This window comes from Cadophora gregata (genome assembly GCF_030347475.1).
Source record: "Cadophora gregata isolate MNR1 chromosome Unknown scaffold_1, whole genome shotgun sequence".
In the NCBI taxonomy this organism is placed as follows: Eukaryota; Fungi; Ascomycota; class Leotiomycetes; order Helotiales; family Ploettnerulaceae; genus Cadophora; species Cadophora gregata.
In genome coordinates this window covers 2,549,853-2,571,050 of record NW_026695924.1, presented here as the reverse complement: position 1 = coordinate 2,571,050, position 21,198 = coordinate 2,549,853, and the positions used below count along the sequence as shown (strand labels likewise).

At 48.2% G+C, this 21,198-nt stretch overlaps 9 protein-coding genes across 9 annotated transcripts; 3 read left to right on the top strand and 6 right to left on the bottom strand.

Moving 5' to 3' along the window:
• Positions 1-221: 221 nt before the first annotated feature.
• Positions 222-3,075, bottom strand: ONS95_000852 (uncharacterized protein; the record flags this gene model as incomplete). Its single annotated transcript, XM_058494027.1, has 4 exons — positions 222-788; positions 841-1,257; positions 1,305-1,466; positions 1,513-3,075. 4 exons carry the CDS (start codon positions 3,073-3,075, stop codon positions 222-224), a joined length of 2,709 nt encoding a protein of 902 aa, XP_058364229.1.
• A 228-nt stretch (positions 3,076-3,303) lies between these two features.
• Positions 3,304-7,219, bottom strand: ONS95_000851 (uncharacterized protein). Its single transcript, XM_058494026.1, has 7 exons — positions 7,138-7,219; positions 7,077-7,083; positions 5,452-6,887; positions 4,597-5,388; positions 4,148-4,475; positions 3,716-4,098; positions 3,304-3,665 (listed from the first exon to the last, which is right to left on the bottom strand). Exons 3-7 carry the CDS (start codon positions 5,743-5,745, stop codon positions 3,471-3,473), a joined length of 1,992 nt encoding a protein of 663 aa, XP_058364228.1. The 5' UTR covers positions 5,746-6,887; positions 7,077-7,083; positions 7,138-7,219; the 3' UTR covers positions 3,304-3,470.
• Positions 7,220-7,916: 697 nt separating this feature from the next.
• On the bottom strand, positions 7,917-9,335 carry ONS95_000850 (uncharacterized protein; the record flags this gene model as incomplete). The annotated part of the gene is made up of 2 exons (XM_058494025.1): positions 7,917-8,808; positions 8,929-9,335. 2 exons carry the CDS (start codon positions 9,333-9,335, stop codon positions 7,917-7,919), a joined length of 1,299 nt encoding a protein of 432 aa, XP_058364227.1.
• Positions 9,336-10,073: 738 nt separating this feature from the next.
• Positions 10,074-11,765, top strand: ONS95_000849 (uncharacterized protein; the record flags this gene model as incomplete). Its single annotated transcript, XM_058494024.1, has 1 exon — positions 10,074-11,765. One exon carries the CDS (start codon positions 10,074-10,076, stop codon positions 11,763-11,765), a length of 1,692 nt encoding a protein of 563 aa, XP_058364226.1.
• Positions 11,766-12,547: 782 nt separating this feature from the next.
• On the bottom strand, positions 12,548-16,011 carry MTR10 (Nuclear import receptor; the record flags this gene model as incomplete). Its single annotated transcript, XM_058494023.1, has 6 exons — positions 12,548-13,578; positions 13,633-14,916; positions 14,968-15,058; positions 15,153-15,431; positions 15,483-15,572; positions 15,637-16,011. The coding sequence occupies 6 exons, from the start codon at positions 16,009-16,011 to the stop codon at positions 12,548-12,550; spliced, it is 3,150 nt and encodes a 1,049-aa protein (XP_058364225.1).
• On the top strand, positions 14,975-17,326 carry SME1 (mRNA splicing protein sme1). Its single transcript, XM_058494022.1, has 3 exons — positions 14,975-16,312; positions 16,367-16,457; positions 16,509-17,326. Exons 1-3 carry the CDS (start codon positions 16,175-16,177, stop codon positions 16,562-16,564), a joined length of 285 nt encoding a protein of 94 aa, XP_058364224.1. The 5' UTR covers positions 14,975-16,174; the 3' UTR covers positions 16,565-17,326.
• Positions 16,686-17,513, bottom strand: ONS95_000846 (uncharacterized protein; the record flags this gene model as incomplete). The annotated part of the gene is made up of 2 exons (XM_058494021.1): positions 16,686-17,326; positions 17,375-17,513. The coding sequence occupies 2 exons, from the start codon at positions 17,511-17,513 to the stop codon at positions 16,686-16,688; spliced, it is 780 nt and encodes a 259-aa protein (XP_058364223.1).
• ROT1 (Reversal of tor2 lethality) lies at positions 17,377-20,454 on the top strand. Its single transcript, XM_058494020.1, has 4 exons — positions 17,377-17,923; positions 18,018-18,132; positions 18,186-18,364; positions 18,419-20,454. The coding sequence occupies exons 1-4, from the start codon at positions 17,798-17,800 to the stop codon at positions 18,758-18,760; spliced, it is 762 nt and encodes a 253-aa protein (XP_058364222.1). The 5' UTR covers positions 17,377-17,797; the 3' UTR covers positions 18,761-20,454.
• ONS95_000844 (uncharacterized protein) lies at positions 19,069-20,832 on the bottom strand (the record flags this gene model as incomplete). Its single annotated transcript, XM_058494019.1, has 2 exons — positions 19,069-20,458; positions 20,543-20,832. The coding sequence occupies 2 exons, from the start codon at positions 20,830-20,832 to the stop codon at positions 19,069-19,071; spliced, it is 1,680 nt and encodes a 559-aa protein (XP_058364221.1).
• Between the last annotated feature and the right edge of the window lie 366 nt (positions 20,833-21,198).

The following is a 21,198-nucleotide window of genomic DNA, read 5'->3' as shown; positions in this document are numbered from 1 at the left end:
TTGCAATCAGAGATACGACGGAGATATAAAAGGAGTGTGATATAGACGTCGATGTCTCCAGCACGAGTTTTGTTGAGAGCCACAAATGAATATTCGGAAGGGCAGCCTCTGATACGAAGCTGACCATCCTCGGTGGCGAGCACAACGGTCTCGGTAGCAGCTCACCTACCTAAATAGGAACTCGAATCGATAATTCGTAACATTTATGGAGGATGGATGATTCAGATCTCACGACACCATTTAGCCATCACCCCACTTAGGCTATCAACACTTCCCGTAATCTCCTCAAGTCCAACATCGATCTTCCACATCCGGCCTCCTGTTCCAAAGTCCCTGCCGCCCCCACCGATTCCAGCAGGGACAAGCAGTCCATATTCCGCGAGTTTCTCCCAAGCTCCCAATGCAACGTCGCGGCCCCACACCTTTGCACTTGCCCCAAGAGCCGTGACCCCAGTGCTTGAAGTCTGAATCTTATATCGAGAAGTCAAATTGCTGTATTCGTCGTAAGCCATGGCAAAATTGCAAGTATCCGTGTCTAGGATAATGTCGAGGCGCGCAGCGGCAATGAGAAGTGCAAGCTCTAGCTCAGAGAGACCTTGCAAAGTGTGAAGCTTGGAATCAGGGGCGGCCAATGTATTCGTGAAGAGCTTGCCTGTAAGCGGCAGCTTCCCGGGTGCCAGGTTCGCGATTGGGAGAATGCATGATGTGAAGAATGCTAGAACGGACTTTGATCGATAGAACTCTGATTGGACGTGATGCTTGAAAATTGCATCTTTATTGTATAGATCCTGAATAACTCTATTAGCATAGGAATGATGGATCGTTAATAGAGCTTCTCACCTCGATCATTGACTGCCAGAACAAGGCAAACTCTTTCTGGCCAGGGCCCTCGTGCTCTAGCGCATCTTCTTCAACGATGAGACCACCCTTGCAAACATCCCAAAATGCTGGAATACTACGCGGTAACGATAGATGCACATAGCGATGACTAAAACGACTCTTGACCCTCTTTTCAAGACTCTCAACCACATCTACTCGTGTCGTCAACCCAAGGACCACGATCGGAGCTTTCCGCGCTTGTGCTATATCAAACAGATTATAGAGTAAGGTCTGCCGTGGGTGTGTTGTGAAGAGATCAAACTCATCTAGGATGAATATCACAGATTTGGCAGTCTGCTCAGGCTCTGAGATGGATATTTCCGATGGATGAGATAAGAGAGCCAGAAGAGAAGCCAGTGTGTCGGAGTAGTTGCTCGTCTGTAACATAATTAGCAGTGTGCAAGTGAAAAGTAGCAGTATCTTACCTTCCCAGCAATCTCATCTTCCAATTCCATCTCACGACCCAGTTGTCTCCAGGTCTCCTTCAAGGCCAGCTTATCATCAGTGTGTATGAAGCCATTCAATCGAACAACATGGAAGTTGTCTCTGTGATCTCTGCCAAGATCTGATATAACAGACTCCACAAGCTAGAAGTACATTAGCCAGACCTGAGAAGATGAACATTAGACATACCGTTGTTTTGCCACAACCTCTAGCTCCAATCACGAGCATCGAGTTTCCCTCGCCAGCCAGCACTGTCTGTTCAACGACCTGGTGAACCTTCTGCATCTCATCCTCGTGACCTCGTAATCTAGTTCCGCGCAGACCAGTCAACCTGTCCAGAACAATGCGTTGCATACATCTCAAATGGCCATCAAGTCCTTCAATGTCAGGGACGTTGGAGTTTTCAACAACCGGGCCAACAGCTTCTAACTGCATAGATTGCACCTCTCCAGCTTCAGGCTCGCAGTATCGGCAAAACCAATCCCCTTTTGGTACTTTCACGACTGGGTAACATTCTTTATGAACTGCGAGCTCACAATCTTTACCATCACAAAATAGTATGGGGTTCTTTTTTGTTGACTCGAGGCCGGAACAAATTTCGCACATCTCTTCATCGACGTCATCCAACTCCTCTTCCGCTTCCACTTCTTCACCCTCATTCTCTGCAATTCCCTTCTCCTGACTCTCTTCTTCGGAGTCTACGGCTGGCTCAGCAGCTTTGGCCTTCGATTTCGAAGCGAGGGTTCCAGATGGGCTCTGGAGGGATTTCTTGAGTCTAATGGACTTCGATGTGGCAGATGATGGCAGGTCTTTGAACCCCAAGTCAACTCCACCACCCGCATCAAAAAGCACGCTTTTCCTTCCCCTCCCAGTCCTTTGCTTGACAGGAGTCAAAATGCTCTTTGGTGCCTGTCTCACCTCAACTTCTTCTTGAACTTGCTTTGGTCGGCCCCGTTTCCTTGTCGTAGACTCTTTTCCAGATGTGGGTATTGGCTCAACTTCAGTATCTTCCTCGGACTCCCCCTTTCTCCTTCGTCTTCTTGAAGGTGTTGCAGTGTTGTCCTCCTCCTCGTCCTCCGATCCATCAGCAGCTGCCGACATCATCTTCTCTCGTATAGCTCGATTAGAGAGCTTCTTCGCATTCTTCAATATGTCCGATTTTCTAGGTCGTCCCGGTCTTCGTCTCGGTGGCTCGGGGCTTGTTTGTCTTGCTGGAGGAGCCAAAAGAGCCTTCGCTCGCTCTGCTGTAGAAGCACTTCTGCTGGGTCTTGGCGGAGACTCTGGTACCTCCCATATATCATCTCCCTTGCCGTCAGATGCGCCCTTGTCTCTTCTAGATTTTGCGCTGCCCTTTTGGGCCGACTTTGCGCCTGTCGGAGTTGCTTCCACTTTATTGCGCCCAGAGCTACGTGTCTTCCCAATTGCCTCCTCATGCCCTGAATCTTGGACATCCCACATGTCTTCAGCGGGTTTATCAGCCACGCCATCGGTTTCCATGTCCTCCTCAGCCAGTTCATCTTGCTCGCCATCGTGTGGTAGGTTCTCCTTTTCAGTCTTCTTGAAGCCTAACAGACCACCAATCGAGCGCTTGATGGAACCGAGCCTGCCCGCCGTGGGAGGGGATAAGCCATCGGCATTCAGCTTCCTCTTCTTGGTACTCGAAAGGGGTGCAGTGTCCTGCTCTGTTGCTAGCTCGTCTTGCTCCTGCATTTGCGCTCTACTACGCTTTCGAGTCACCGCCTTGGAGGACATACTGCGAATTTTTGGTTGTAGGCAGAAAATACACCCAAATTGATGCGATCGTATGATATAGCAGCGTGCAGAGGCGTAAAGGGACTTGTTGCGCGTACATGATTTCAGTCGAGGGAAGAATAGAAGCTAGCCAAAGCGCTTGAGGTTCAACACGTGATCACGTGAGGCGATCTTACCTACTGTAAATCAATTAGCAGATAGGATAGGCCATTCTTCTGTCTACTAGATCACGAAACTTTCGTTGACTTGGGGAGTAAGAAAGATAAGCTTATTGAAGTACATTTCACTTAACTGGACGACACTTGGCATTGCGAGTCAATCATTCTATCTATCTTTTTAGGATTGGCGTCCACATACGCACAAGTAAGTAAACACTGGACACTTCTTCTTAGCTTTTACCAGGCTTCCCACATCTGCTTTCCCATAGTTATGAGACGATTAAAGAGCTCTTCCCGAAGCTCCATAGCTGTGAGTTGCTTCTTGTTTCCTTGCTTGTCAATGATGAGAATGCCATCAGCGATGTCTCTCGACGTTGCCCATCCAACGACAAGTCTAGTTTTCCATCCGAGACCTCCGACTTTTTTGATTTCCTGTGATACAAGTCAGCCAATCCTTACAGTCCAGTTCTACTGTAACCAACCTGAATGTCAGCGATTGCAATCGAGAACACAGGATTGATGTCCTCTTTTTCAGTTGTCCAACTCAAAGCCGGTGTAGTAGCTGTTGAAGTAATATATGCATGTCCTTTCTTTCCCTTAAATCGGCATGGAAAGTCTACTGGGCCTGCATGGTTAATTCCTCCCGACTTAAGAACACCAAGTCGATTCTGGGCATGTTCTGCACCCACCGCAGCCTTGAGGCGATCGGTGCCCAGCGCTGTCTCAACGCCACCCTTTGCCACACCCCTTATGGCAGCAAGAATCTTACGTCCGTGTTGCTTCTTCTTGGGTGGTGCATCTGTACCACTTATTACGGCAGCATCTGGTTGGATGGCATTGGCTATCTCCTCGTCGGGAACACCTTCTGTGGATGTGAGTTCAAGAAGAGCTAAGAATAGACAAAGTTTACATACCAAGATGTTCCAAATTCTGACCGGCAGTCTCATGAGCGGCATTTGGTGGGGTGGGTCCTGAATAAGGGGGTGGAGGGAGGGGCGCTTTGTTTGCTTCGCCTATGCGAAGAAGGGTGACTGTAAGTTGGGCATTGGTTGGAACACCTTTCAGTAGGGTGTTCCTGATCTCGAGAAGCTTTTGCCAGTGGGGGAATTTCTGGTTTAGGTATGTGGCCATCCTCCAGATTATAGGATCTGCAAAGAATCCGAAACCAACAACCAATCCATTCATCTTCATGAGAATGTAAGAGTTTGTGAATAAAGAGATAAGAAAAACTGGTGCAAGAACCTGTAAGTCATTAGCAAATGCTCGAATAAGTAGCTTCTAGTTTAAAGGTTGGTTTTGTGGACTTTTCGACACAGAAGCCTGGGTTCGAGGTCATGAGCAGTAAAGACACGTGAGGACATACTGCGGCCAGTTTAATTCGAGGCTTCTCTTTTGGAAAAGGTGCTGTTGGTGACAATGCGTTGCCGAATCTCTCCCAGCCATCACTAACATCACCAAGAGCATGCATAACAGGTCTCGTTTTCGACCACATTGCAGCTGACATTGGTTCCTTGGTCTTGTCATGCACGGCATTTGGTTCTCCTCCAGCTGCCTTATCCTTAGCATCCGCTGCTCCCAAGGCGAAATTTGTAGGATCGGGTGCACGAGATTCAAGGCTGTCCGGTGCTGCTTCATCGGTTTGATCGCCTCCCGGGTGCTTGCCTGTAGCGCTACTAATCGCGATGGATGTAAAGCCATTGACAAAGTTGCTAGCCTCTTGTTCTACAGCTTCTCCTTGGTGTTTCTCTGGAGCTCCGGTTAAGCTGTTATCACTTCCAAGAACCCCGGCTGTTGGCTTTTTGATCCCACCAGTCTTGGAGTCGATCAAGGCAATCGGAGCAGGTGGGAAGCAGTACGTTCTGGCTGATGGATACACGATCAATACAATCAGAAATGCGATGATTGTCGGGACTAGAAAGTCAAATACCCAAGTCCCAAAGTACACGGCGGAAAACGCCAATGTTCGTTTTCGTTCTCGCCATGATCGGAGCCTTGCAATATGTTTCCAGAATCCTACCATACCAACACCAACGGTCATGTACAGTCTTTCAATGTTGGCTCTCAGTTTGTCCGGAGAGAACTCCTCTTCATCTGCGATGTTGAGATCGAGTCCGCCGAGAGGAGGCTCAGCAAGAGCCTTGACATGATACATTTGCTTGAAACATTAGCACATATGTTTTCTGTTTTCAAAGTTGTGCTTATGTATATCATGAAATACCTTATTGAATCGTCTAATAAGTGTCCATAGTTCCTCATTTGGCAACCCTCCTACCAGAGGTGCTGGCACATCTGATGGATGGTCATTCCATCCCAAGTCTTTCACTTCAGTGTGCCCGTGATCAATCTGGGCAGCTCCCTTTTCATCATGGTCCGCATTTGCGAGTGCATGGCTATCTGTAGGAAGGTCTTCTGTTGCAGCCTCTGTAATTTCTGGCTCGTCGATGTTGGGCGTGTTCACAACCTCGAATTGCTGTGACGCCGTCAGCGACGGATCGCTGTTTGTTGAAAACATTCCGCCTAGTACTTGATAAACACCAGGATAGAGAGGAACAGTACAAAATATTGAGGTTAAGTTTCGGGAAGAAAGTTACTTTACTGAGATGGCTGGCTGGACTCTGGATATATTGATTTAGATGGCGTTGAACCTACGTCATCGGGGCTTGACGCAAGGGGTCCAGCTTTCGACCATGTGCAACCTTTGCTTTCGCCTCTGAGACATCAACACAAGTGTTGACAAATGCCAGGTTGATTCTTTTCTTCCTCTTATTTTGCTTCTCAACATGTTCCCGCTGTTTTGTTTGTTTACGCAAGGTATATTGACGAAGGAATTATACTTGAGATCCCTGGAAGATTTTTCCAGGTTGGCGAAGATCTCCACAGGGATCCATGACCCTTTCAACACTTAGATTAAGAATTCGTTCTTGCGCGTTCACGTAGAAGGCAGCATAGATACTTGTGTCATGTCCAGGTTCGACAAAGTGGACTTGAACAGAAGACAATAAAAGTCTGGCAATCTGCAACGTGCTCTGCTCCCAAGTTGAGGACGATTTGGTAGCCTCGGAAGGTCAGCAATCAATACTCATTGTATAGCCTTTACTCTGATTGCTTGAAGGTTGTCCCTTTATCCGAGTGCGAACCCATGTCGGCACAAATACTGTCACGTTTCTGGTTGTGGATTTGTGGCAATGACATTTTGCACGGATACAGATTGCTTCAGAGCATTATCTGACAGGTGGCTGAAATACAGGTCTGATATCTGGTGCACAGCTAGAACATAGTGCAAGGATTATCTAGTACGCCAGAGTTTTGGGAGCATCTCTGAATCTCAATTATGTGGCTCTAATTGTCCATTTCCATACTGTTACTGTTTCTATTCACAGAACCCCCGAGGACTTCGGCTGTTTAGCGATCGAAATCAACAGACGGGATGTGAGGTCGCACATCTCATACTTATGAAACGTGATGGTGGTCTCTCCGTGAGATAAGTCTCCAACAGGACGAAAGATATCACTCAGGTCATAAGGTGGCGGCGACCTTGCGGTGCCAGGTCGATGTAGAACCATGTATGGCGCAGGATCGATCAGAACATATATCCGCACATCACCCCAGGGCACTTGAGCATGGCGCTTTCGATTTCACTGTTATGGTAGGTGCCTATGGCGTTGTTACTAAGGAAAAGCAAGAGGAAAAGAGAGATGCCTCCATCGCATTGTAAGGATAATGAAAGTCAGAAACGACAAAAACAAAGAAAAAAAAAACATTTGGGTTGGGGCTCAACCGGGATTTGACTGAACGTATTCATTAATACAGCGTCTTTGGCGGTTGGCAGTGGAGAGAACTTACACCCGGGCTATGTTCAGTTAGCTTCGGGTGGACACTGAAGTGTGTTCTTCAGGAGACTTACGCCTGTCACAGTCATTCTCTAGAGAAAGAGAGGGAATTGAATTCCCGAAGCAACAATCATACCACTAGACCATTGAGCCACAAATCAGATTGATTTAACCTTTTTTTTCTTATTTAATTACACACGAGAGCTAGTAAACTCTGCGGTAAGACGCTGGGGTTTTCCCCACCTTTGTCTAACCATGATTTGTGATACGCTATCCAATTCAGCCTTGACCGGCACATGTTACGTAACCGCCTCTAGGGACCACCAGGATTCAGATTTTGGCCAAATATTGTCAAGGATATTGGTTTGATTGCATTCGACGAAGATGACGAACGAAGTGGACTTTCTATACGGCATCCTTTTTTGTTCTCATCCTCGAGCTATTTGACAGATGTGCTGTACTGAATTTGATGGTCCATAAACCGCATCTCGGAGCAATGTTTTGTTGTGCTTTGTTCTACAACAGAAAGTGAAATTACGCAGCTCATTTTCAATCGTTGTCCTACTTATCTGTGCAATGACTCATCTCCAAGGTGCATTTTGGCTTGCTCTGAAGCAAGTTCCCTCAACCGTTATGATGGTTCTGAGCTCTGGAAGAGACATGACCTTCTGGCTGTCCAGCGGCACTTGGTGCTCTTACGCGGGGCAAACAAATCAGTCGTTGTTTTCTGCGTTACAGGTGTGTCATAATAACATTCAATTTACGCCCATAAGCGATGGAAAGATGTTGATGGTCCTTTAGATGCTGTTGATGTGGAAAATAAAAGTTCTGATTCTGATAATTTTTAGGTTGGTTACCCTGCATGCGGAAAGTACTCCGTCCATTCCACAGTCCGAAATATTGCAGGCTCCATAGCTCTCATCCCAAAGAACACTTCTACAAGCAGATACATTCGGGCCAGAAAGTAAATCAAAGTTGCAAACCAGTACGGAATCGATTTTATCCATCCACGATTCGGCAGCCACCAAGTCAAACCAGAGAACGGCACCCAAAGGTAGATAACTCCCAACATGATACACGTTGAAATCTTCCAAAGCAAAGATTCTGTCGGCGTTGGGAAGTAAAACTTCCAGGCAGCGCAGTGAATTCCGTTGAACAGTGTGCCCACCAGAAAAACGCAGACATGATCCCAAGGACCCCACTCGCTGCTGTGGCTTTCATTCACTGCAGGCATGTACCACGAGGTTATACGTGCATGTGCTGTGAAATTCTCCTTCACGACAGCCCGCAGATCTGCTGGCACTTTGTCTTCTTTGCCGATCACCTTCAGACGTTTGAGGATCATCGGCTTCTCAAACCAAAACCAGTCCCAGCCTTGATCATGCGCTTCTTTGGGAGGAGGCCGATACCATTCCGAGACCTCGTGAAGGAGACATATGCTTTTTGCCAGCCGGCATAGTTGTGCGGACGTCAGACCTGGGTCCGGAATTGCTGTGAAGGTTTCGAGATCCATGGGCTTATGCCACCAGAAAAAGTACATGAGGCCTGTACAGCCGATAAATGCAACTGTTGCAAGTTCAAGTGTTGTAATGGGTAGGTGTTGATTGACACGAGCACATATTTGAAGCATGAACCATGTCGACTGTACCAATGCTATACCTTTCACTAACCAGTCTGCATTGCTTTTGTCATGAAGCTCGTCGGCGCTAATCTCAGGAATAGTCAATATTCCTTGTTCGGTCATCCTGGCGAATAACGTAAGCAGGGGAACATCTCTTCATTGCCCCGAGTTTCTCGAGCGTCTTGCTGACAATTATTCGCTTGTGTAGGGGTATACGAGACAGAATGCAATCTTTGTAACTCACCATATAAGTTCTTTCACACGAAAGATATACATCTGCTCACTGGTACTAGCCGACACAATCCTGTAGCCCCCCATTTCGGCATAAAACCCATGCGTAGTGGTCCACCACGGGTACGTCTTTTTCAGAGCTTTCACAGACCTCCTCGCATTCCTCCACTGTTCGCAGGAGCTCACTGCAAGACCGTCGGGGCAGATCATCGCGATTATCCACCACTTGACTTTGTGTAAATAATTGCGCCATGGTGTGCTGTGTGGAGGGATATTGAGGTGTAGGACTGTCCATGTGTTGAGCAGGAGGACAGTCAGACAACTGAATAGGATACTGAGAGTTCCTCTGCCATCAGGCTCTCGCACGAACCCTGATATGAGATGCTCCTGAGATGCGATTGCTTTTGGGTAGTCGATCATGCTTGACAGGGGCACGAAACAAACTTAATAGCGGCGTCTTTCTAGCCGGGAATCCTTGAGAACATTTGTTTGCAGGGAAGAATAGCTGTCATTTTCTGAAGGCATACCCGTCGAGTCGTTGGCATATAAGTGAACCAAAATGCAGTAAGGCTGGGAGCTTGACTAGGTATGCAATGAGGCTCCTTGGCTTGGCTCAGTTCCGCTGTCATTGCAGATCGAAGGGGTCTGACAACTGTTCTAGTGGCATATCCACCTATTAGAGCGCGAAGAATATCAAATACATAGTGAGGCTGAAGATTGGCATGCATTAAAATGCCCTTTCTGTGTGAGATATTGTTTGCAGGACGAATAGAAACTATCTCTCGCTTAAGTGTGAAGGGGAGAATGAGACGCTACGAGCGCTTGGCCCCCATGTTATTGGCCTGGTGACCGAAGGGTGGGTGAACTGCATATCGGCCCCCAACTTATTTACTCTTTTGTCAGAGCCTGCTTTCGAATGATGATGTGTGTGCTTCACATCGAGCCCCACGACTTCACTATCAGGCTGCCTTTGAGTGAGTCAGTCGCTCAGCCTCAGCCTCAGCCTCAGCCTCAGAGAGAATCATTTCCAAAAGCAACTCGACCTAAGAGGCTCTGAAATCGTATCGATTCCCAGCCTCGAGAATCTCGAAATCAAGAAAAGGTACTCTGATATCTTGATGACCAGTAACGAACCTGAAATTACAACACACTGTCAAGATGCTTCCAAGCTCTCCGGGCACACTCATCTTCTCCCGAATCTTCGCCTGGTACTTCCGAAGTATTGCACCTCTCAGCATCGGATATTGGTTCCTCGTAACTTTCAGTCTGCTCCCATTCAGACGGCTTCCAACTCCGCTGGAGATATGGGTCCTTGCCGAGTCCTTGTTCTACTTGGCGGTGTACCTGCCTATGTCACACACAGTACATGGAGCTGCCCTGAAAATCGAGACCAGTACCCGAAGCCAGCGCCTTGATCTGTACAACAAGTGTATCTCGACCATCACCGACCCAGTAAGATACGTCTCGCTCTGGCATCGAGGTGCGCCGATCGAGAGTATCGGACGCGAGAACATCAAAGAGTGGATTTGCTGGGCTTTCTTAGACATAGGATTTGGAGGGCCTGATGAGAATGAAGAACTCGAAGAGTATGTTGATACCATGGAAGGCATACTTCCAGACGGCATGAAGTTCCGCCCTGGCAAGAATCCGGCTGTGAGAACGCTGAGGTTCTCGTTGGATCCAGTCAACATTTCGCATAAGCCACTTCTATTCTATGTCTTGGGCGTTGGAGGAGCTGATATTTATGCTGCTCTCATCATGTGGTATCATGGATACCAACACTACGCAACCAAGAAATGGTTTGCCAGTTTTCCGTTTCGTCCACAGACACTTTTGTCCCCTCAGAAGTCTCCGGCAAAGCACATATCATACTGGTATCGTCCTCACACCTCTAAAACCAAACTTCCAATCCTCTATATCCATGGCATTGGCATCCTCCACACTTACGGAGACTTCTTCGCTGAGCTCGCCATCACCCTTGACCAGGAGTACAGTCCTGAAGATGGCCAAATCGGTATCATTGTCCTCGAGATCCTTCCAATCTCGTTTCGAATGACCCATGCAGCGCTCTCAGCAGCAGACATGCGATCCGAGATTCGCTCTATCCTTAATCAACATTCCTGGTCTCAATTCGTTCTTATGGCGAATTCATATGGCACCATCATTTCGGCACAAATGCTTCGCGAATCGTCACTGAATGCCCGAATAAGCGATGTGATATTCATCGACCCCGTATCCTTCCTTCTACACCTCCCAGACATGACTTATAATTTCACACGGCGTCCACCGCAGTCAGCTTCGGAGCATCAACTGTATTACTTTGCTTCAACGGATATGGGAGCAGCCCATACACTTGCTCGAAGATTCTGCTGGCCTGATAACATTCTCTGGAAAGAGGACCTGAAAACTCGTCGCTGGACAATCATGCTAAGCGAATTGGACATTATCGTTGCAGCGGATGCTATTGGAAAATATTTGACTCGACCCAAGGGAGTCAAGGCAATCGATGATGATCGAGACGGAAGCGAGTGGAAGACCACAAAATGGACTGGTGGATCACTGGATGTGATGTGGCTCAAGGGACTGAACCATGCTGAGGTATTTGACACAGAGCGAGACAGGAAGATGTTGATCGATATTGCATTAAACTATTCGGAAGGCAAGACTAGAAATGTTGCTGAGAGATCAGATGAGTTTGCGGACTTTGTGGAGAAGAGCTTGCTCTTCAAAGCATCTCCAGCGAGGTTTGCGAGTACTTTTGGTTTGGACCGAACCATGAGCTGGAATCCAGAGGATGATGGTTCATCAATTGCAAGGGCAAATAGGAGTTTAAAGATACATTGTAGCTAGAAGTTGTGTGTCGATTTGAGCTAGATAATTGCAGCAAGAGTCATGGTAGTTCACCAGGGGAGAGGATTGAAGTATGTGTGGAGGAAGATCTGAAGACGAGTTTTGCTCAATTGCTTGAGCAGAAAGGTTGCGGGCGATTCGTAACTTTCTGCCACTACATAGATAGTAAGGAGCTCTACTTCAATGTCAGTTCGGACGAAAGGACAATTACTGAAGAATTTATCCCTACTAACAGTCAACAGGTCGTCTGTTCATTCTCAAAGATTCCCGTGACCATTCTCTAGAGCAACAGCGGTTTGCTAAGTCGACTTCCAGGTATCTCTCACTCGCTCGCATCATATATCAGGCCGACCACAATCACCACAACAGTCAGTGGACCTCATCCGTACACGGTTTACCACAGTCGTTGACAATACTTTCACGACCCGATAGCACCTTCCACAACTCTTCTCCACATGCGTCTAAAATTCTCATCCACACACGTGAAAACCATCGATTGTATTATCCGCCCCAGTTATCCCGATTACCATCACCAGACGTCTCATTTATAGCTCAGATGCCTATGACCAACCTACATCGACCCATCTACCACGGTGGCGCTGAACTTCTGCGTGATTCCAAAACTCCCGCCGGCCCATACAGCCGAAACGTTCCGTTCATTTAACTTCACTGCTCTCCACTCATAAAACTGCCTTCGAATTCTAAGATCGCGATATTATCCACCCCTTTGCTATGCTGTGTAACGATGAAATATAGAATAGAAGAAACTATGTCCAGAATGCTTAGGAACTAAATCGGAATCTCTCCGGTTCAAGTCTGCCCAAGCCGTCTCGAGGCGCAACGTATCGTCTTCGGTAGTTGTTGGTAAAGTCCTGGAGCAAGCTGCGAACCTTTCGGACGCCCTCACGGCCTTCCACCAAGCGGGATCTGATACCAGCCATCAAGCGATCAATTTCGGCTTCGCTCACAGTTCCTACAGGTAACATGCGCACAGTCTTGTCGACCCAAGAGGCAGTTGCCTCGGGCATTAGCTCGAAGAGTCCAAGCAAGGCTCCACTACCATCGGAAAAGCAGTCATCAGGGAAAGTAATCATCATGCCTGCAAGGATTTGCTTGACAAGATCTTCGCCGTGAGATAAAATGAGCTGCTGAACCACGCTCTGAATTTCGGGGGGGTTGGCAGCATTTGTTGAACTCGGAGGGTTCTCACCACCATATCCGATGACATCGCGAATATAATGAAGGACGGCAATCAGTGGATCTCTTTGCTCGAGAGCTAAGGCTGAGACACCAGCCTGGAAAATAGGTGTGAAGAGGTGAGAGTGCACCAGCTTGTGGGGATAGTAAAGCAAGGCATCAACGAGGAGACGATAGAAATCCTCGATGACGTCCGGCGTCTCTTGGGGAAGCAAATCGTTCATGATACGGAGCATATTCGTGGACTGCGCCTCAAAGAATGTGTATATGGCCTCTGTTGTTTGATCATCCACATGCTCTCGATCTTCGGAGAATTCGCGCAGGATAGCACTCGTAGCCCAGAGGAAGCAGCCTTGCCTTGAGGTCGCAAATCCGCTAGCAAGTTTAGTTGCCATTGCAGGAAGAAGTGGCGCGATCGCTGTCCGGTATGAGATAACCATGTGGCGCCAATTCCGACAAATCCGTTCACAGATTGGCGTAAATGTCATATAGGTGTCGAGAATCGTTGATAGAATAGGGAAGATTTCTTGGCAGTATCTAACTGCTGGGTTCTCTTGATCTGGTTCGACATATGGCTTCACAATTTGTATCAAGAGTGTAATCAACTGGAGATGGTCTATGAGATGTTAACATAACACATCCCTGGGAAAGTGAAGCATGCCAAACTTACCCGCCACTGCCAATTTACCCTCATCGTCCGAAGCCTGGTTAGCAAGTGCCATTAGTCTAGCCATGAGAGGGTCGCAGTAAAGCTTTAAGAGATCGAAAATCTGTCCGGGAGGTTGGACAGCAACGACTGATGCCACACCTTCAGTCAACTCCTCTTGACTGACAAGAGGCAATTTATCAAGCGTTTGGTTATAGAAATGTTGTAGCTGTACAACCTGCCCACCTAATTGATGCTTGCAGTCTGTGCAGAAGAACTTCATTGCCATGGCGGCGGCTCTGACGATTTCTTTCGAGTCAGTTTCGAAAGAGGAAACGATGTATGTGAATTGCGATTCGAGAAGTTCGGGATGGTTAGAAGTCCACTCGGTATAACGACCAAGAACCATAATAGTGGCAAATCGTAGCTTCTCGTGGTGGGGAATTTGAACAATCAGTGGCATTATCTGCGGTAGGATAATGTCTTCATCTTTGTCGACCATTCTACCCAGAGCTCGCATGCTGAAAAGAGGCGCTTCGAGTTGTTGCCAATGAGGGACGGAATCGTGCGTTGCCATGGCAGCATACGAGCTCATCCAGGCCTTGATTCGATCCAGGACTTTGGACAGACACTCCGTCACGCCCATAATTTCGCAACAGTCCTTCAAAACGTCCCCCATGTGGTGTCGAAATTCTCGGAACTTTTCTTCGGCTTCACGGTCGCCATCAAAGAGATCCAGTGGATTTGGTCCATCTGCTGACGGAAACTCAAGCTCTTTCAGCATTACGTCCACGAGCTTGGCATAAACGTCCATATATTGCATACGAGCCTCAATATATCTCTCCAGAATGAGATATAGCTTCAGCTCATACCAGAAAATAAATGTTAGAGCAATCGAATCTCTGTCCAAATCCCTGGCAGCGCATTCCAAGACAGCCTCAACAAGAGGGCGGAAAACTCCAGGGTCACGCGCGATTAGGACCACCCATGCTTCGCCAGCTTCAGCGAAGACGCGGGTGATGCCCTTGAAGAGTTCCGTATCTTCTTGTACCTGGGCTTGTGCAATTCGAGGTTGTAAGGTGATTACTCTTGGTAAGAGTACCTGGATTGTTTGAATATTATCGTCCACATCACGAGTTTCCTTGAAGATTGCGCAAATGCAGTCTGTTGCGGCCTCGAACGATCGATCGTTGTCTAAGGCACTGAAAACGATATTCAGAAGTGGAGAGTTCACAACGTCAGCGACCGGAACCTCACGTAGCCATGATGTTATTACTTCGAGTAGTTGTGGGTTGGTTGCCGCAGTATCTTGCACAAGCCGTTAGTCAACAAGAACTCCGCACTTTGGGGCTTCCTTACCTGACGACTGGCTGTAGCTGATGAGAAGTTGTACGACGATAGCAGCATTATCCCCCAGGAGCTCCTGTGTCCTTTCTTGCAACTCAGCTTCCTAATATAACGCATTAGATTTTGATACACGTATTCTCTCGCCCACCCAACGTCGTTGTAGATTCTCGGAGGATGGTGATTCTCGGCCCACATACAGTCAAATTGATTTTTCGTCCCTCGGTGACTTCTTCGGGAAGAACTTTGAGGAAATCCAGGATGCAGGCGTGGCTATCGGGGTTGTTGCCCAAGGCGGAAACTACAGCTGGTACTACGTCTTTCCAGCTGGTCATCTGTATTGCAAGAATAGCTAAACACACGCACAGCTGAATTCGAATAGGTCGTGGCCCAGTCGCAAATATCTTCAAAAGCTCCAAAACTTGGTCTCTGAGTGATGGTAGTGCCTCACTTGGTATTTGGGAGACGTCGTACGTTATCTAGTACCATCAGCCCCGTCTGAACCCATGTGTGCCGTCTGGTTGTCCTACCTTTCCTCTCAACGTTGTAGCCGCGAACAATTTAGCCTCTGCATCTGCGGTAGACTGAAGGATGCCGATAGTGACCTGCCATGCTTCCGCCTGCAAAATCGGTGAGCCTCATGAATAAACGTCCCAGCCTCAGCCCTGTCCTCCTACTACCTACCGATTTTTGAAAGCTCTCTAGATACGCGTGCGCCGCCTTCTTCTGTTCCCTTTGACCATCGCGCATGGTGGACATAGCAGTGAGTACAGGCGCGAAAGCCCCCGCCGGGCTGTTGCCGTTCGAGACCATGACGACCATCTGGTGATGGAGGGGTAGTGTGGAAAGTGGAGTGTCGGAGCCTTCAAGTGCAAGACAGCACGAAACAGTAGCAGAAAACTTCTCGGTCACTTGTGAAAAAGCTTCGAGATACCGAGTAGTCGAGAGGTGATGTGGCGTGGGAATGGCGGGGGAGGAGTCTTGTTTGTTTTTTTGGGAGGATGGATTGTGCAGCCGAAGTTCGAGTCGGTCGTGCCTTTCCCCGCTAGCGCCGTTCATTTTTGGCAGCCTCGTTCAAAGGCTCGTGAATCGCGACTGGCACCTGTTCGCAGACTTTGAAGCAACGCGACGACCCTAAGAGACCACTCTCAACTTCCCAAATCGACAATTCCAGGCTTGGGACGCTCTCAAATCCCGAACCAATACCCACCCTTCAGCAATCATGAACAGAGGTGGAGGCGGTGGACGCAAGGTCCTTTTACCCCCAATCAACTTCATCTTCAAGCTCCTGCAGCAGCGATCGACGGTCCAGATCTGGTTGTATGAGCAGTTGGCTATCAGAATCGAGGGCAAGATCAGAGTCAGTGGTCACTTATATGCGATTTTGCTGGCTCTAGGCTGACAGACATGGCAGGGCTTCGACGAGTTCATGAACCTTGTTATCGATGACGCTGTAGAGGTCAAGCAAGCAACAAAAACAAGTGAGGAGAGCCGGAGATCATTAGGTGAGGGAACTGAGTTTTATGCTGGGCTTGCAGAGAGCTAATATGCACCAGGGCAAATACTATTGAAGGGAGATAATGTTTCGTTGATCCAGAGCTTGAATGGATAGAGGGTGTCAAAAGGCGTTATCTGAATTCAAGTTGGGCTTAGCAAGGACAAAAGAACCGAAGGGTTGCGCAGGGAGGTTGGGGGAGTATCGACTGCTATTCGGCTTCATTCGTCCTCGAATTCTATTCCCTGAGAGGGCCTTCCAAGAGTTTTCCATCGCCTACCACCAGACTGTGTAACAGGTTATCATGGTCTCCTACGGGAACTGAGGATCTGGTCTGGGTACCCAGAAATTGCTCCTGAAGAGCCAGACCACATAAAATTACATCTGTTCCTGGGCTCGTCGGTCCCGTCGCCTGTGATTCTCGACTTTGCATGTATCTGTATAAGAAGTAGTCGTAAAAGCCCTTTCCATGACCTAGCCGCCTGATATAGCCAGTCTTTGGGTCAAGGTCAAAAGCCACACCGGGCATGAGTATGAGATCAAGTGGCTTGTTCTCTTGAGTTGAGCTTTTGAGTATATGTTCTCGTTGGTCCACAGTATTCGGACCGATTGTTGGTATTCCCCAGCTGTCTCTTTCCAGAGAATCATATTCAGATAGAGTCCTTAAATCCACCATTTCCATTACGGAGCGAGGAGTGTCAGGAGGTGGATCCTGAGCCTTATGAAGATACGGCACAAAAACCTGCTTTCCAGACTGAAGAGCATGGCGTACAATGGCATCCGTTTGGACCTCGCCTATTGGCATTGACAGGTAAATACCAATGCGCTTTGCGTCTTGGTATGGCTTGAAGCCTGTGACTGTCTCAAATATTGTAGCACCTGCACCTATGATTAATTCCATCTTTGGGTAGCGTCATGTAGGCTTACTTTGGGACTCAACCGACGCTGAGGGTACACTTGAAAGCTTCTTTTTCATTAGGGTTCTCAGCTCTTTCTTCGCTATTTTCAGAGCCACTGATGTAGCCATTGCTGTGCCCACGTCGTCGGGAAGCCCGACTGCGCCCATAGAGAGTCAGTGATTGGTTTGCAGCTTTTGCGAAGGCTCAATACGTTCTGTAAATGCACCACGCCAGATGATCTCAAAAGTATATACTCCTGCTGAGCACACAAGCGAAAGAAAGTCCGCCGAACACAGCTGCACGCCAAGTCTTGCGACAGATCTTCGCAGGGGTTCGCCGTTGTGGCGCCAGTCTAAGTGGCTAGTTTCGGGAACTCATCGAAACCTCCTCCTGATAAACTTAATTGAACGAACGTCTTTGCGAACCACGATCACACTCTTTCAAACCAACAATGTCTTCACTCTCACTACACTCGCTACTCATCGCAGGCGTGTGCATCATCTCCTCGGCCTCAGCACTTGACACTAAACTCGTCGGAACATGGTCAACGAAATCCGCAAAGGTTTTGACGGGATCGGTACGTTGCTATTCTTGGAACAGGGAGAGGGGGACACAATCAGCACCGGCGACCACGTAATTTATTGTGTATATGTGCTGATTTGAAGATATAGGGCTTTTACAACCCCGTTAATGATAGTTTTATCGAGCCGAAGCATACTGGGATCTCATATTCATTCACGGCGGACGGGCACTACGAGTCGGCATACTACAGAGCAATTGCCAATCGTGAGCAAGTCCAGAGTGCAGAATTCGAGGGGCAGTACTGATGATGCTTATAGCTGCGGATCCAAAATGTCCAGGCGCAATCCTACAATTCCAGCATGGCACGGTTGTGGAGAACGCAGATGGCTCTCTTGACCTGACCCCGATCTCTGTCGATGGCAGACAATTACAATCTAGTCCATGCGATGGCCATACCTCGACCTACACACGCTATAACCAGTCGGAGAATATGGAGGTATGTTCCGACTTGCGAGACCCATCCAGTCATGAATCTACTAACAAACCCAAGAAATACCAAGTCTACACAGACCCCTACATGAAGCTTACCCGCCTCGACCTCTACCAATTTAACGGCGCCCCAATACAGCCCATGTACCTAGCCTTCACGCCCCCAAAAATGCTACCAACCATTACCATGAACCCAACAACTACTTCTGCCGGAAAGAAGGCCAAGCGGACAACTGGAGCGGAACCAGAGGTCAACCACGGGTACGATGTGCCACTGAACAAGGACGCTATCCACATGAAGCGAGACTTCGAGCAACCGTTAATTCACCGCGTGGACCTGAATATGGTCTGGTGGACAGGCGTAGGGCTGACGCTCTTCGGGGGCGTGGCGTATTTGTTATAACATGGATTTTGGTTTTGGTTTTCTCGCAGGTGTCTTGTATATTGATTGTTCTGGTATAGGGGTTAGACGGCAGGCACATGTCATTGGGGGTATACATTGATTTACTTGCCTTGGATGTGCAATAGGAGTATAGGAGCTGGAATCGATTTGGGTATCTGCACAAACAGAAAGGCATTGGGAGCATTGAAGCATTTTAGGCGTATTAAGGGGTATCATTTTCGCTAGGAGCATAATGGTACACTCTATGTAACACAAGGTATCCTAGAATAGGATTCGTTTCTCGAGCAGTCTTCCTTCCAAGGCCTCATCTAAAGAGTGCGATCTACCATAGCAACTTCCACGTGCTGTTGTCCGGCTGGAGGCGTGAAACAGCTATCCCAAAGTCCACCCGCCCTTGCAAACGAAAGACTCTTAACCCAAGCACTCAACGTACACCTTCCCAGCGCATCGCCACCACAAGTATCCAGCGGCATAACCCGATCATTAATGACCACTCTCACTAACTCCTCTGCCGAACCAGTACAAGTCATTTTCTCGAAATACGCACGAGAGCTGAAAGGCACGAGGCGGTTGACGGCGAAACCATGGGTTTCTTGTACTGTTTGGAGCGTGGTGTTTGAGAGGGGTGTGGTGGAGTTGAAAAGGCCCATGGCGCTGAAGATGGTCATCATGTCATTGTCGTGGCTGAAGTCGGCGTAGAGGACTGCATCAAGAGGGAAGGTCGTTGAGTTACCGTCTAGTGTGGAGTTTGTAGTCGTTCTATCCACTACAGCAGACTTGGTCATGCGTGCGATGAGCTCGTTGGTAAACCCCACACCTTGAGTTGGGCCGAGTGGGTTTCCAATAGAGTAGCTGTAAAACTTCCCGACGGTGGCGAGATAATCATACTGTTGCCATTCAGTAGCAGTGAAGAGGCCGCAGAATGGATGTATGGTGCCATTATCGTTGGCGACGGTGTTGAAAGGGCACATATCCATCAGGCTGACAGTGTCATCATCTGTCAAGTTGACACCTGGAAGGTTTTCATTTAGACGGGCGGTGATAGGTGGTGCGAAGACAGCTTGCCATTTCGCTACAGCGTCGTCACCAATATCACTGAGGGGACCTTCCTCAAAGTTGTTGCAGAGGTCGTGGTTGAGAGTGTTGTTTTGTCCCTGATCTTCACTAATCTGGACTATGTTAAAAGGCAAGCTTTCATTGACAGTCGAGCTAGCGTCTTGTAATCGAGCGGTGTGGAAGCCTTGAGTCCAGTTTTGAGCAGATTCCACAACTCGATCTTGTCCAGATGCACGAACAAAAGGGGTGATGCCTTGAGCAAGTGGCCTATATCTTTGGTAGAACTTGATACCGGAGTTGATAAGCTCCTGTTGCCCAAAAGTGGTGAGCTGGTCGGCTCCAAGGGTGTACTTGTAGTCCTTAATGAAAGCAAAGCTGTCGCTATACGACGTAGCGTTGGCGTGGATTCGATCAATCAAAGCTTGATACTTGATAGTCTTGCCTGCCGTCGGATCTCGAGCACCATGGCGAGAGAGGATTTGCGCAAATGTGATTTGACACTGGTCCGGGACTTCAGTAGCGATTTCTGAAGCAACTGCAAAGTAGGGAGAACTTTGTCCCCAAAAGTGGGAGATCTCAGGCGAACAAGTGAAGCCATTAAGACCATCACATTGCGCATTGACATGATGAATAGTATGGTCTCTACATCGATGTCAGTGGCGATCTCACACAACATGGAAGTTTCGCTGATTCACGTCTTGCAGATCTATGCGAATGAAGACTTACGCAATCGCCAAGTAGAAGAACAAGAAGACCCCAAGAGCACCCATAACAACGATCCAAGTTCTATTGCTGTTATTCTTTCTAAACTCTCTGAGATGCTGTTCTAGAAGAATATGATGCTCCGCGTCTAAGTCGGTACTGAATCGGATTTCTTCCTGGCCTGGTCCGGGTGTCTCTTCCCTGAGGGGCACAGGCACATAGCTATAGTTGTCTCTGTCTCTTGCCTCGTCGTCTCTAGCAGTCGAGGTCCTCCTTGAATGGTTGAGGACCGCGGCATAAGCTGCCGTCTTCATCCTTGCAGCTCCGAAGCATCTAGATTAGGTGGATAGAAGCCGATCAAAAGTGTCCTAAGTGATTGGATGCAAAGTCCGGGCTCAGGATTCGCTGGGAAGGCAAACAGCCCTACGGAGTATTCGAGAGCCTGGTGATGTTTCAACTTTGAGAAGCATCGAGGCTGATGTAGAGATGAGGATATGATAGGAGGCGGATCACCGAAAGAATGTAAATGCCGAGGCTGAGATTTGGTCGATTCTCACCAGCGTGAATTGAAACGGTCGCCACGCTTTCGCTGAAGTTGTCATCGGCAGAAGGCAGGGGCAGCCAGCACATTGTCCCTCTGAGAGCGCTGACTGGCTGGGGCCAAATTAAGCTTCAGAGTG